Raw genomic sequence first — 15,212 nt, 5'->3', positions numbered from 1 at the left:
ACGACCCATAAAAAATTGTGAATGACAGAAATAGATGCTATGAGACTGAGGCCAAATCGTATTTGCTGTTGTTGTCACTGTCGCTAATGAAAAAACAGCCCTGTAACGTGTGTGTTTAATGCTGTGAAAGCATGTATTTTACCATAACCATGATCTAGCATTAACCACGTAGTTTTGGTGCCTAAACTTAACCAAACAGGACACTTTGTGCACATCCTTATGACTCATTTGACAAAACGGCAGTATTTAATGCCCTGGGAATAAGAATGTGTTGGATGGGTGAGATATTCAGTTCAGCAGAACGCAAGACAAGTTTTTAAAAAAGCAGCATATTCACACATTTGAGGCGTTCATCAGATGTTTTGCTTGAACAGTTCATTTTCTGTACATCAGTTAATCGGTTATGTGACTGATCACAGCAGCAATGAACCACAGCTTAGTTTAGGTTGGGTAAATAAGCAACCTGATGGGTTTCCTACAAGGTAAAGTCGGCACAGTTCTGACTCAAACTGGGTCTGTATGTTGATGTTAAACATGGATTTGAGGAAAAGTTTGAAGAAGAAAGAAGAGCACAGAACAGTATCGAGGAAACAGATTTTGTATATTTTAAAATATATATCCTCAAATAAACCATACGAGTATTTAACCAATGGATCTATGACGCTTGCTGTTCCCCATATTTAAGGGAGGTTCAGAGATAACAGTTCTGAAAGTTAGTGGAGCAGGCTTCTGTGGGGTGAGATATTAAGTCTAACAGCACCCTCCACTGGCTCAAAGGCAACACAACAAGCTGAGCTCCACTTCCTGTTTCGGTGATGAGGTTTCTCCAAACCAAGTGAAACCTGTGGTTCAAGATGAAAACCTATATACTGATTACAATTTGACAGAAAACAGAAGACAAGAGGCGGCAGGGGATCATCTGTACAGTTTTTGTCTCCTGTTTTATTTGGATGAATGAAACACTTTCAGTTACAAAAATGACTTAAAATGAACAACACTGTACAATGAACAAGCAGAGTTATTTTTCTTCTTTTTTTTTTGGTTTTTTTTTTTTGTTTTGTTTGGTTTTTAAGATAAACACACTAAAAGGCTAACTTGCTACCACAAGGGAGAAAAAGGAGGGGGCAGACTAAAAGGGAAGGGGAGGAAAAAGTGGGTAAAGACTGATCACAGGATAGAAGACACAAGGGAAAGAGTGACGCAACCATACCTGCACGCACATATTCACTCACGCACAATAGGGACACAAGCTGACTGTTGTGACAGGGGGGGAATTAAAGCTACATGTACTAGGAAGTTGGCAAACAGTACGTTACAGTTGACAGTACAGGTCATGTGTTGGGGTTTGTTGTTGTCCATAGAACAAGGAATCTTTTTGTCTACCACACCCATCCCACTTTCCAACAAACCCACACCCCACCCAGTCTCTCTCACCCACACACACACACACACACACACACACACACATGCACACAGGTGGACATGTAACAAACTGACAGACTAGAACCCTCCCCTTTTTAACAGCAAACAACCAGAAACCACTTCCAGAGAAAATTTTAAACTTCCTCTTGTCAATGTTTTACAGTTTGCTCTTTCTCACACACACACACACACACACGCACACACACGCACACACACACGAGGAGGAGAGGACAAACATCTAGGGGTAAAGGTCAGACAGGTAGACGTTAGGACCAAACATTGGGGTAAGCCGAACGAAAAAAAAAAGAGGGAGGAAGGTGATGGGAGTTAAGCGGTACTCTGGCAGCACGAGCAGAAAGGACACAAACTTAAGAAGGATCAGAACAGCTACAAAGATACCAAGAGAAACTTCATTATCATCATCATCGTCATCATTGTTGTCGTCGTCATCGTCATGACCATCATAATTATGAGAAGCTTAAGATTATTTTTCCAATGACAAATACTTAAAAATATACATTTCATCATCATCATCATCTTAATTATCATCATTATTCATCATCATCATCATCATTATTATTATTATTATTTCCCTTTGGATAGCTGAGGTTAATGCTTCAAAGACCGGCTCACTAGGTGACAGAGGAGTTTAAAGGAGAGCAGACAGGAAGGAAAAGAGAAGGAAAGAGCAAAAAGTGAAGGATGCAGTGGAGGCTTCGTGTTGAAGAGTAAGTCAAGTTAGAGCTCTTTGGTTTTAATTCTTTAACATCTGACTTGCTTTGCTGTGTTGCTGGAGAACCTTTGGACTAAAGCTGTATTGTAGAAGAGAGAGAGAGAGAGAGAGAGAGAAGGTAGAAAGTGATGAAGGAGAGGAAGTGCATGTATGTGTGGATGATGGTGGGCAGAGGAAGAAGTAGCAGCTTTGTTTCTTTTGCTTGGCTCGCTTTGTCTCTCTTTCTCCAGCGGTGCCATCTTTCATGGCTTCCTGCCCAGAGACACAGATTCCCTCATCCCTACATGATTTCAATAAGGTTGAAGGAACAGTTAGATGTTTCGGTAAATGCTCTTATTCTTTCCGAGAGTTAGACGAGAACGCCTGGTCGTCCGTTTGGCAAATAGGAAACTCCAGCCAGGAGTTGGTTGTCCTGAAATAGCTTAATTTAGCATGAGACTGAATGCTCTGTTAACAGATGTGCTGCTACTGACTACAAAGTTTGATCACTTGTTCTAAACGAAACATGCACAGTTAAAATGTATTACCATTTGTAACCATTCAGACTGCCTTCATTTCAGCACCAAGTTCAGTCTGCTGCTGACTCAACCTCTTACTTTCAGTTCAGTGCGAAAACTACTTATGTCATACTTGTTTATGTAGCTTTTGCTGTCAATAACATGCATGTACGGTGCTTTCAGCCACCAGTGTGAGGTAATAAAAGTTGCTGATTCAATTTTGAAGATAAAAAAAAATTCCATCACAACAACAATAACAAAAAAAACTACCAGCACCTGCAAAACTCACCGACTAAGATGGTTTGTTTCTTACGCTGCACAAAAAACTGAAGTGTATCAATGTATATCTTTATGTGGAACAATGTTCAGGCCAGCAGCAGTAACTTCCCCTGCCTCTGCTTCCATTTTTTTTTGTTGCTAACCTCATGCTGACTATAGGAACATCAAACTTTTGGAAAGAAAGCGAGTATTTACCAGAAAACGGAACCATGAGACTATTTCTCTAAAGCTACTTACCCAGATGCTGCTGTGAAGGTGCATCTCTTGTTGGAAGAGACGATGTAATACTATAGAATCTGTCTATAGTTTTGGAACATTCAATGGATATCAGGTTTTTCGGGGAGCGCGTACATCGTGCTGTATCTCGTGGCAGGGCATTGACTTTGGTATCATTCACTAATGGGGTATCCCCACCACAGAGACCCGCACTTCACGCACTTCCCCTCAAACTCTGAGCTTCGCAGAGGAGTGCCGCCCTGCGTCCACTTCCTCTAAACGCACGCGAGAGACAAAGAGAGCGCAACAAGAAAATGGACTCTCAGGGAGAACCCAGACGTTTCAATCGTATGCACACCTCTTCCTGCAGCTTCCCTCCTCTCATCACACACTAACTTGTGAGAAGAGTCTGTCACCTAGCAACCTCAGTGTCAGCCGTTCCCTGGATACCCGGCCCCACGATGCTCCCCGATACACACGGACATCAAACGGTCAACATGCCCCCTCATCAGGCAATAAAGACCTAAAGGCGAGCGAGGGCTTGGCGACCTTGATGATAAAGTTGCTCAGAGGCATGAACCTGGAAGCTTTTTAAAGCCAAAAATGGATCCAGATTTGATCTTAGATTTGTGCCAAAGAGCAGCTCTAAGCCCACAGTCCGTGTGTGACAGGGAGGAAGCAGTAAGGGTCAGATGTGAGGAGAGGGCTGTGTTCAAAGCTCAACACAGACAGCGGGGGTGTTTTTCAGGGGGGACAAGGCCTGTGTGTGTGTATGTGTGTGTGTGTGTGTAGACCAGAGCATAAACCAGTATGGCCTTTCGACCTTAAATGGCACCATCTGAATCTAATGGAGTAAACTTGCCATTTATCCATTTATTCAGTGATCTTTCACTTCCCTCATCGATCCCAGACCTGCGTTTACTTCCATTGGGACATCGACCTTTGACCTTTACTCGGTCTGCTCCCAGCCGATACAAACACACCGTCCACACGTACCATCCTGGTACCCTGATCCCCACTTGAGCCCCGCATTTTAAAGCATTCATCTATTTGGTTTATCATCAAAGAATATGAGGTATATGATGAACTATCTCTCTTTTACATCCTACACCGGATGAAGAAAAAAGTTGAAATGAACTTACAGAAAAGTGGAAAGAAAAAGAGATACAGAAACAAAGAAACGAAGACAAAGAGAGAAGCTAGAGGGCGATTTACTGCTGGGAATCCAAAATCGCCCTCTTTCTCTTATGCCTCCCTGTTTCCTTCCTATCACGTAAAAACACTTGCGCCTTTTGCCTCAGCTGATCTTCTTCTTTGCGTTTTTGGTTGTGTAGCTGTAAAGCTTTCAGTGTGTTCTCCCTGTGGAGAAAATATAGAGAACAGAAGCAGCACTGTGCCTCAAAGAACACCCCATGCAGGCGTAAATCATATTTATGCTTTCTTCACTGAAACTGAATTTCAGCACGTCGCCTTTGTCTAATTACAAGAAGACTCAAAGGAAAGTGTATGCCCATAAAACCCACTGAATTTTTTTCCCCTGTAAACACCTGTAAATCATGAGGGGTTGGTCCTCACAGTGCTGCCTCTCACTACTGTGAGCTTCCCTTCCCTTTCAAGAGGAAAGTTGTCTCAGTGAGGAAGAGAGTTTCTTTGTGACTGACCATCAGTCAACTGTGTTCTCTTATTTAGTCCCTACAGGACCCGAGGTTGCATTTCTGCTATCATTTGGTTTAAAGAAGTAAGAAAGAACTTCAGCAGGGGACAAAAAAGAAAAAAAAAAAAAATCTGTCACAAATACATCATTGAATAAGAAAAAAGCACCTCTAGAAATAAATTAACAAATAAATAACAATACAAATGAGATAACAAGCAAGTAAATCAAACCTACTCAGAATAAATAGTACAATCAAAAAGTCTAAATCATGAATAATAAAGAGAAATAAAAAGTCCAAAGAGAGATAGTTAAAATTTTTGGTCTAAAATCAAGTTATTATCATCAATGTTTTTAGGATCTTTTTTTTTTCTCAAAGGCTTTTTTGTAAGTTTTTTCTTTTTCATACATTAGCGATAAGTAAGCAGTAGAACATATATCTTTTTTCTACAAAATCTATAGAAGCACTAACAGATACATTCCGTCTAAGAGTCAATGTGGAGAAAAGGTTTCACCTTTAAGGTGCAAACCCCACATCTAAGGTTTGGTTTGTGAAACGATTCACGTGTGTCAACGGTTTTTCTGGTGTGGATCAAACCAAATATTCTTTGGATAGGTTTACGTCCAACTCTCATCCAGTCAATTTAACTGAGGCCTTTATTGTGTGCATCATTCTGTAACAAGTGTATTTTACTCTGCTGCTTTGGGGTCAAAATTTGTGACAAGACATCACTGCAGACCCGATTCTTTAGAAACGTTTTTTAAGCATTTCGCCTCCTATTAACACTTAGATACAGAAAAACACACAGCTACACCTCAGACAAATTGACACTAACCCACTTCTTTGCCCTCATGCAGAGAAGGCAGCTCCCGTTTCCGTCTACTGTGTTTGGTTTGGTTCAGTATTTGGTTTGGCATTTTTAGGGTTTTGCTATTCAACTCTTTGTTTTTGGTTTTTTGTGTTGTCTTATTTTTTTTTTTTCCCTTTCAAGACAGTTTGTTTCTTTATCTAATAAAAATCTGGAAGCTAAATTTTCACAGTATTTTTTCCAACCACCTGATAAAAATCTCTAGCACGACTACGAAAAAAATAAGGAGCTCTTGTAGTAAGTAAGCGAGTACGTTATTCCAAATAAGTAATAAGCACTAAAGTACAGTACATAAAACGGCATCAAGAGACACAGCAGAGATAAAACAATCAGAACCAACCAACAAAAAAATAAAAACAGATTTTTTTTTTTTTTATAAGATTTCAGTTCAGTGAGGTCATTTGCGTTTAGCTCCATCCAGGACCAGAGAGCTGAGCTGGAGAAAGAGAGAGGCAGAGGAGGGGAGGAACTGTCCGTCCTTCTCCTGCTTCTCTGTCTAGCTGCCTGTCTATTCATCCCTCCATCCATGCTACACAGTTTCAGAGTGGGCCCAGCGTTGCAGCCCTAAAGCTGACAGACAGACAGACAGACTTCACTTCCTTTAACACCTGCAGTTTATCCTCCTCCCCTCCTCCCTCCAGCCACATTTGGTTTGGGTTCTTTTTGGTTTGCTTCTGTCATTCCTTGGGTTGTGTGTTGTTTTTTTTTTTTCTTTTCTGTTTTTTTTTGGTTTGTGTTTATTTTTGGTATCCTCTTACAAAAAAGTGTGACGCCTGCTCCCCTCAATATAGCGCGTCCCTCCTTTGCCCGTCCCACCGTACCCTTCTTTCTGGGGTTCAGAGTAAAGGAATCGACTCCCTAAATAAAGCTTTCCCCGCGGGTTTTTCGGATGGGCCAGGTGGAGGGGATTACACCAGAGGGCGTCCAGCGGTAACATCCTGTTCTCGAGCCCCCTACCACCACCACCACCACCACCTCTGTGTCTTTATTGTGTTCTTGACTAAGGCTCTAGAAGAAGAGCCCAGCCTTGAGAATACTTTGGTTTCCATTTGAGAATTAATGGCAGGTAGAGGTGGAAAATGACAGTGAAATGTGATTGATGGAGTGATGATGAAAACAGACAAATATCAGTAAACGTGTCTAGACATACAGGTGTCGGGGCGTCTATGCTGATTGACAAGGCAGGAATGAGAGCCAGCTGTGACTAAACTTGGCTTTATTGACTTATTTATCCTTCAGTATCAACAGAAATTACTTTATTTCTCCAATCACAGCCCTATTTCATACTCTTAAAACGGTCGCCACTCTCGACAAACAGTCTGTGAAGTTTCCAGGGCATGTTCATTTAGCCACGGAGTCACTGGTAATGGGTTATCTTTCGGAGTGAGGAAAGAGTGGCCTGATTAAGAGCACGAAATGTCAAATGTTTAGGTCTTAATAAATTTATTCACACCTTGAAATCAACTCGCGATATGCCAAGTCTTATCTTTTGATCTATTGGCACTTGGTGAGGACTGAGATGAGCATCGTTTCACCTTCATCATCTGTGTTCCTGCAGAAAAGTCACATTAACAACAAAAATGCAGGTTGATGACAAGAAAATAGGCCATGAAACCAAGGACGATGACAACGATAAAGATTAAAAACTCCAGAGCTAACACTATAATAGTGTGCGAGAATAAATAGGAGCTGAATTCTATCATGACGCTAATAAATAATCAATAAAAAAAAAAAACTAATCCCCAAACTATACTTGTCAAAGTGTAAAAAAAATAAGCTTGTCAAGAAAATCTGAAAAAAAAGCAAACTACTCTATGCTCTTATAACCAGAGGTAGGTAAAGAGACTAAACGCATGAAGACACAGCAGGACTGGCAATCATTCATACATGAGCTCTTGACAAAAAAAAAAGGCATATTTTACAAGAATCATCCAAAAAAATATTAAGCATGAAAACCTACAACAGACACATGAGCTGACACGGACAGGATGAGTCGATGACAGGATGGATTGGCTCTTGATGTGCGTGTGTGTGTGTGTGAGTAGCAGTAGAGTCCTGGTCCTGGATAGCTTCAGTATTTACACGTCCTTTGAATAAAGCTTTTCTCTCCGTATTTTTGGTTTTTGGTATTTGGGATTTTGGTATGGTTGTCGTTTTTTTTTTTGTTTTTTTTTCGTTGTTGTTCTTTTTTTTTTTTTTATGTCATTGTGTATTCCTCCTCCGTCTCCTCCTCAGGTAAATTTTTGGTTTAAACATATCCTCCCCACTCCTCTTCCTTCAGACCCGCAGCTTTTCAAAGTAATAACAAAAAAAAAAAGAAAAAAGAAAACGTAAGCACAGTCCTCCTCTTCTTTTTTTTTTTCTTGTCCTTGCCGCCATTTCTTTGTTATATAGTAAAGTTCTGTTTTGTCATTTTTGGTTTATGCACTTCAACACGCATCTCTGCCGTCTCCTTCGTCTCTTTGTTTGAGTCATTGGTTTGCTTTCCTTCAGAGAGAAAGAGCAGAGAGGTGCCATGTCGATATCACATGGTATTGACAAAAAGGTCCCACGTTGCCTCATTTCCATCTGTTTGGATAGATAAAGATTTTTGGTTTCAATCTTTCCCTTTCCCCCCTTCTCCCTTCTTTCACGTCTTTCCCTCCCTCTCTCCTCTTTCATTCTGTGTATTTTTGGCATCGAAAGACCAGGAGAGAAAGAGAGAGAGAGCCACTGTGAAAAAATATAACGGAAGAAGAGCACAAGAGAGAGAAAGAGATAGCTTTGGTGTGAAAGGCAAGGTTCTTGTTTCTTCCTTCCTCCTCTTCTCTGATTGGCCCATGGCGCTGTCACTCAATCTTAGCCCCGCCCAGAGAAGGCGGGCTGTGTGCCATTTCGCTGGAGGAGCAGGAAGAGGCGGGGCTAGAGCAAGGAGAGGGGGAACAGGGTGTCGGGCTGATGCTGCTGGCCAGGGGGAAAGGTGAGGCCTGGGAAACTTTGGCTACGGCAGCACTGACCAATCCGGCACCGGGATTCTGGCCCATGTGGAGGAGAGCAGGGTGGTTGAGAAAGAGGGAGGTGGGCAGGCCTCCTCCCTGGCCCCCTGAGGCCCCCAGCATCACCTTGCTGCCCCCCTCAAGAGTGGAAAGAGGCAGCTGGCCACCACTGGCTGCTAGGGCTGGATCAGAGAGAAGAGAAGAAGAAAAGAAAAATCATACTGTCAGACATGTTTACAGTGTTTCAAGATCAGAATTATAATAACAAAAACTTTTATTTTTTTGTTTTTGATCTATGCCTTCTCTAACTACTCCACCTCATCCTTAGTTTTAAAGAGTAGTTGTTTGGAGTCAGATGTTTTATTTTATGCTCTCAGTCTACCTGCTTCTTCATCTACCACTACTGATGTTAATCATTTCCAACAGGACAGAACCCAATCAGAGAAAACTCCCGAAAATGGAGCAGCTAAAAGACACTGCATGCGCTTAATAGGGTTTTTTTGGGGGGAACCAATTTCACTTTGAAGCTGGCAAATTTAATTCAAAAAAACTAAACTAAATAAAAACAAAAAACTAGTAATTGAACGTTGTCTAACATCGCCAGCAAGCGAATCTTTAGTGATTAGATACGGCATTACAGCAGGTTAACTGACATGAGAGGTCTGTTGTTATGGAAACAAGCGGCGTGATTGTTTTTCTCTTGCAGTTCTTACAGCTTCATATAATGCTTGTTTCATACGCCGACTGCTGCGTGTGACAGGTGTCAGACAGACTCAAATGCATAATGCAGCCTAATCATGTCTTTTTCAGAGAAGCGTTAATTATCCTCACTACCTAAAGCGCAGGATGTTTTGTGGTTGCACTGCACTGTTGCTAGTTTGATCTCTGGCGGTGGTGAACATATTCTACTACTAATAAAATACAGACACGAAAAGCTAAGAATGAGTAAGACAGCAAAGACGCACACACAGAAAACAAAAACACCAGCGCACACATGAATGTACCCACCATCACTCACACTCAGACACTCGATGGGATGGACTCGTGGAGGTAGACGGCAAAATGTATGAGAAATAATTTTGCTTCTCTGCACCTCTCTGTGTCTCAGCTGCTTCATACTGTGGATGATCAAACACCCTTGGCTGCCTATTCATCCATGTCTCCAGCCAGTAGTCAGACTGCGTGGCTTCACCCACCATGTACAACTGTTATTATTCATCATCATCGCACTTCTCCTTTTAATTCACCTCCTCCCCAACCAAATATGATTAAAAACGAGCTCTGCTGAGCTGATGGTGGTTAGGATTGTTTTTGTGGTCACTTCTGCAGGACAGACTGTGTGTTTTTTTTGGTGCTATTTTTATATTGGTCTCAAGGGTAGGAAAGATGTTTAAGAGGAGAGTTGTTGAGTGCAGTGTGTGTGTCGGGGTGTTTAAGTGTGTATGAGTGTATGAGAGAATGCTTTCTGGAGCTGTTTGAGAGGATAAATACATTACCTGTGCATTAAATGTGAAAAAACAAAAAGAAAAAGCTTATTTTTGGGGCTTATTTTTATGTAAGCTGTGACCCTAGAATTTTGCTAGAAATGAGATAATACTATCCACCTCCACCTCAGCCTTGACCTCCAAATTACATTCTTTTTTATCTGTAGCGCTGAGGCTAAACATTCTATTCTCTCTCTCCTCCAATAAACCCATTTGCCTTTCGATGTCTCTTTCTCTCACACACACACACCTTGGATAGTGGCCAGGGGATTGTTACCGAGGAGGGCTTGGTTCATCCCTGTGTTAACTCCCATCACAGTGTTCCTGTTGTGGCACACGCACACACGCAGCACCGCACATGTGCAAGCATATACGCGAACACAGACAGGCAGAGGAGAAAAGGTGAGGAAAACAGCAGGTTTAGTAGCAAGGACAGACAGAGGGCAAATTCATCCCTAACACATATAAAGAGCAGCGTGTTTTTCTTGCTGACAACTGGCTGTATAGACAAAAGGTAAGAAATGCAGAAAGACACAGAGCATCCTGGAAATGTCATCAAACATGTAAACTCTCATTACCTATTTATCATTAATATACACACACGAACACATTTGAACTGTCTGAATGCTTTTTTTTTTTATGCGTGCCGTGTTCACCTCAAGTTTGCAGCAAAATCGGTGATGTAGTTTGACACGTCACCGTTCTTTTTACCCATACGCCATAAGCTGTGAACACAAGAACCACACACACATACACACACAGGGTTAGAATGCACTGCTGCACGGGGATGGCAGAGGTGGCGCCCCCCCCCCCAGCAGCACGTCAGGATATCAGTGTGTGTGTGTGCTCGGTCGCTGTGTGTGTGTGTGTACAGTATCAAGCATTTAACTACAAACTGCAGGTGAACCGAGTGCGGTATTCAAAGCGGGACGTTTATGGAAATGTTGCGTGCAGTTGTTGCGCGTGTTAATGTATTTTTGCCTAAGCTCGTTTACTTGTGGCGTCCATCGATTAAAAATAATCATTCAAGCGGCTGACTTCAGTAGGGATGCTAATACAGACACAACCTAATGTGTTTTCTCAGTTAGATCTCACATAGCAGTATGTAGCCATGAACATAGGTTTAGTTTATGTTTTAAAAAGCCTGTTTTCTTCGATTTCTGCTACAAGATTGAACTGGATTAACTCATTGTTACTCTTGACAATTTACTGTTTGCATGCACACTATTTTTCTTTTTGCATTTTAATTATCTTTCTTTCTTTTTTTTAAAAGGTAATTAAAATAAAAGGACATCACAGTGCGGTCTGTGGATCATCCAGGTTAACTATGACATATGTTTGGCCACAGATAAATCATTAATTTATTAATTTCTTGCTTTAAATGTACTTAACTGCATATGTTAAGTATTGTTAGCATCTCAAGATCAAATTCAAATTCAAAGATCAAATCAAGTCAGTTCGATTTACAAAAACACAGGCCGAAGTGAATTGCCTAGAATGGTTTTCTAATCTGTACAAGGAAAAACTCCCCCAAAACAGGAAAAACTAGATGAAAAGGAAGGAATAACAACAACAGGAGGGTTCCTCTTTTAGGATGAGCGGACAAACAATAAATGTACAATCTCGATCCAATAAAGCCCAAATCATCAGCATCGCTAGATACCACTAGAGATAAGTTATTGTTATTTGGGTGAACGGTCCCATTAAAACCCACATTTTCCCCCCCCGACTGTAATTAAGTGAGCAGGGGGTCCAAGGTGGTTTGCTGTGAACGCGTCTTACCCTGTGTTGAGGTTGAGTGTGCTGTGGCTGGGAGTGGCTGGGCTGGCTGTGCTGCGGGGAGGAGGTGGAGGAGTCGCCGGAGAGGGTGCAGAGCTGAGAGAGGGGTGGGTGGAGGTGAGGCTGGAAGTCAGAGGGCAGACGGAGGACATGGAAGTCACCGTTGTGCTGCTTAGACTGGTCACAGCCTGCGAAAGCTGGCTGGACATCTGTCAACAAGGAGGGGAAAAAAAAAAACATTTAGGTTTCTTACAGACAGAAGTATGCTTATTATTGAAACCATTCATTAAAATACAGAAGCACGCTGTGAGGGCCGTGGTGCTTTCGTGCCAACGTGTCAACAGGGATGCCAGGGTTGGGTATGTACCATGTGAGGGCTGTAGCAGGGCGGTTTGTGCGTTGATGGGGCAGTGGGGGGCTGGCTGGGCAGAGGAGGGGTGGCACTCGAGGGATTGATGCGCTTCTCTTTCTGCCGGCGGTTACAGAACCAGACCCGGATCACCTCCTTCTCCATGTTGAGCTGCTCGGCAATCAGCAGGATCTCTTCTGAGGTAGGCTTCTGGTTCTGCAGGTGGGGGGGGGAACAGGAATTCAGATCCTTTCAGCTTTGCTATATTTAAGCCACATGCTGTTGAACTGAAAGCTTTATAAACACTAAATCATCTTTATTCATATATAAAAACACTAGTAAGCAAGATAAAGTCAGTTATTATTGAATCAGCTTGCCTCTGTCATCAGTGTCTTGTACTTAATTGATATAAGAAGCTTTCAGTCCAAGAAAACTATAACATGAATGACAATCTTTAATCTGCTTTTTCCAATTAATGTTAGTTTCTCCATTTCTTAATGGAACGATAAGCGATCGCAAGTTTATTCGTACAGCACGTCTCAGTGACAAGACAGTCTGAAAAGTTCTACATGAGACATAAAAGGTGTTAATTCAATTCAATTCAGTTCAATTCAGTTAACTTTATTTATCCCCTAGGGGCAATTCAAAAGCACACTGAGTATTTAATATAGACATCAATAAAAACAAACAAACAAACAAAAACAATAAACCACATCACAAACATCACATTATATTTCATAGGACGAATTTTGGAGAATCAGGAGTAAAGACAAGAGAAAACAGAAACATGACGAATATTAACAAAGGATAGTAATAAGTTACTTATCTTACCGTCATAAATGCGCGCTCCAGGGCCACACGTACATTCGTCTCGATGCTGGTTCTCTTCTTTCGGCGGCGACCAGGAAGCCCTTCAAAGCCCAGAGAGGGAGAGGACAGGGAGCTAGGGCTGGGCAGGGTACTGTCTATGGACATGGTTTCTAAAGAACAAATTCCGCACAACAGTAGCACGAAGTCAGTGCAAAGCAGTAAATGTCTACCTACTCTCTGTAAATGTGATCCTCATTTCAACTACTACACTAAATAGTCTGAATGTTCAGTGCTGTTGTTTCGATGAGGGGCTCACCTGCATCATTGAGCCATTTCTCCAGCAGTGGCTTCAGCTTGCACATGTTCTTAAAGCTTAGGTTGAGAGCTTCAAAGCGGGAGATGGTGGTCTGACTGAAGTCGTTGCCATACAGCTTCCCCATGGCCAAACCCACATCACCCTGGAGGAGAGACGAAAGAACAAACGGTTTAACACAAGACAAAACACATCATTCAATGCTATAGCGTATCTAGCACACGCACCTACGCACACACACACACGCTGTGGTTGTCTCCTCCTACCTGTGTGAAGCCCAGTTTGATGCGTCTCTGTTTGAAAGTGCGGGCAAACTGTTCCAGTTCCTCCAGGTCACTGGGCTCCTCTGGGTGAGCAGTCACTGAGGGTACCGTGGTCACGCCTCCACCGCCACTCACCTCCAGACACTTATCTCGCTGCAGCGGGGATGGCTGTAGAGGAGTGAAAGTGAAAATATTTTTCACTGGTGCAAATACCAGACTTTCCTTTTCCACTGACTAAGGTATGAAAGTTTCCTCCTACCTGTGCTTGGAGTCCCATTCTAGTTTGAGCAGAGAGCAGGCTCCCTTGGTTTTGCTGAGGTAGCGGAATAAGATTTGGTGTTGAAAGGAGTCCTGAAAGAAAAGAAGAAGAAGAAGCATTAGCAAGTGTAAATAGATTTAAAATAAAGGCAGATTTTGTGTTTACAAGTATAAGTTTTTGTGTTTGAAAAGTGCCTGCCCACCTTGCTGGCCCTGCTGTGCCTGTGGGAGGAGGAACTGGGCAGGAGATGGGAGTGGGTGACCAGGCACCAACACTAACTGCTGAAGCTGAAGCAACTGCTGAATGTCCTGTTCAATCAAGGGAGAATGAACAGATCAGAGACAATCATTTCTTTAATTTCTGAGAAAAAAAATTAGAGACACATACAAAAAGGAAAAGAAGCAGATTCGGCTGAACAGAACTCGTAGAAGCAGGATGAAAAGTGTATTGTTGTTATATCGCGTGACTCAGAGAGGAGAAAAGTCAAATGTGTGCATTTTCCCAACGTGGAAACTGTGAATCATCAAATACACAACAGACGTGCTAGAAAGATAGTTCCGTGAAATATTAGCGGCCTCTTTATGAAGACATCGTAAAATGGCTTTTATTGGAAGTCGGTACCTGGGCGGTAAGCTGAATTGGCTGGGAAAGGGTAAGCTGGGGTGGAGGAGGTGGGACAGGGACGCTTTGGACTGTCTGTTCCTGTGTGCTCTGTCCCTGTCCCTGGGACTGTGGCTGAGCCTGCTGCCCCGTTTGTCCCGCTTGCTGCTGCTGCTGCTGCTGCTGCTGTTGCTGCTGGGCTTGCTGATTTGCTGCTGCAGCTGCCTGAGCTTGCTGATTGGCTTGGGCGGCTGCATGGGCGGCATGAGCTGCATGGGCTGCATTGGACTGCTGAACAGCTGCAGCCAGGAGTTGCGCCTGAGCCTGCTGCAGCAACAACTGCTGCTGTGCCGGCAACAGAGCTGTCAACTGGTGAAGAGGAAGAGGAGAGGAGAGGAGAGGAGCGCACAGGAAAGACAAGGAAGGAAACAAAGTCTTAAAAAAAAAAAAAAAAAAAAAAGCAGCATAAGAAAAGCAAGAAGCGAGATAAAAAAGCAAAGCAAGGTTTTTCTTTTGTGTGCGTATGTTGCGTGTCTGTCTCACCCCTGCTAGTTGGGAGCCGGTCAGCATGAGCTGTGTGTGTTGCAGGGCTGTCTGCGAAGGAGTCGGGCCGTGAGAGGGAGGAAGGGCCGGGGACATTTCAGCGCATTCCTCCATCTTGTTCTGGGGCGAAGACAGAGGACGGAGGGGCAAATTAAGAACATTTAATATCC

At 42.7% G+C, this 15,212-nt stretch overlaps 1 protein-coding gene across 1 annotated transcript in view; it reads right to left on the bottom strand.

Moving 5' to 3' along the window:
* Window positions 1-5,917: 5,917 nt before the first annotated feature.
* pou2f2b (POU class 2 homeobox 2b) overlaps window positions 5,918-15,212 on the bottom strand; it is a 20,716-nt gene continuing 11,421 nt past the window's right edge. Inside the window, exons 11-16 of the mRNA XM_008289131.1 lie at window positions 13,086-13,234; window positions 12,273-12,470; window positions 11,909-12,114; window positions 10,783-10,851; window positions 10,377-10,450; window positions 5,918-8,824 (exon numbers count right to left, since the gene is read on the bottom strand). Of these exons, the coding sequence (XP_008287353.1) occupies window positions 8,496-8,824; window positions 10,377-10,450; window positions 10,783-10,851; window positions 11,909-12,114; window positions 12,273-12,470; window positions 13,086-13,234 (1,025 nt within the window). The 3' untranslated portion in view covers window positions 5,918-8,495. The remainder of the gene's footprint in view (window positions 8,825-10,376; window positions 10,451-10,782; window positions 10,852-11,908; window positions 12,115-12,272; window positions 12,471-13,085; window positions 13,235-15,212) is intronic.

The sequence above is a fragment of the Stegastes partitus genome, unplaced genomic scaffold (genome assembly GCF_000690725.1).
Source record: "Stegastes partitus isolate 25-593 unplaced genomic scaffold, Stegastes_partitus-1.0.2 Scaffold595, whole genome shotgun sequence".
NCBI classification, from domain to species: domain Eukaryota; kingdom Metazoa; phylum Chordata; class Actinopteri; family Pomacentridae; genus Stegastes; species Stegastes partitus.
The sequence above is the reverse complement of the archived record's forward strand: the minus strand, read 5'-3'. Positions and strand labels throughout refer to the sequence as shown.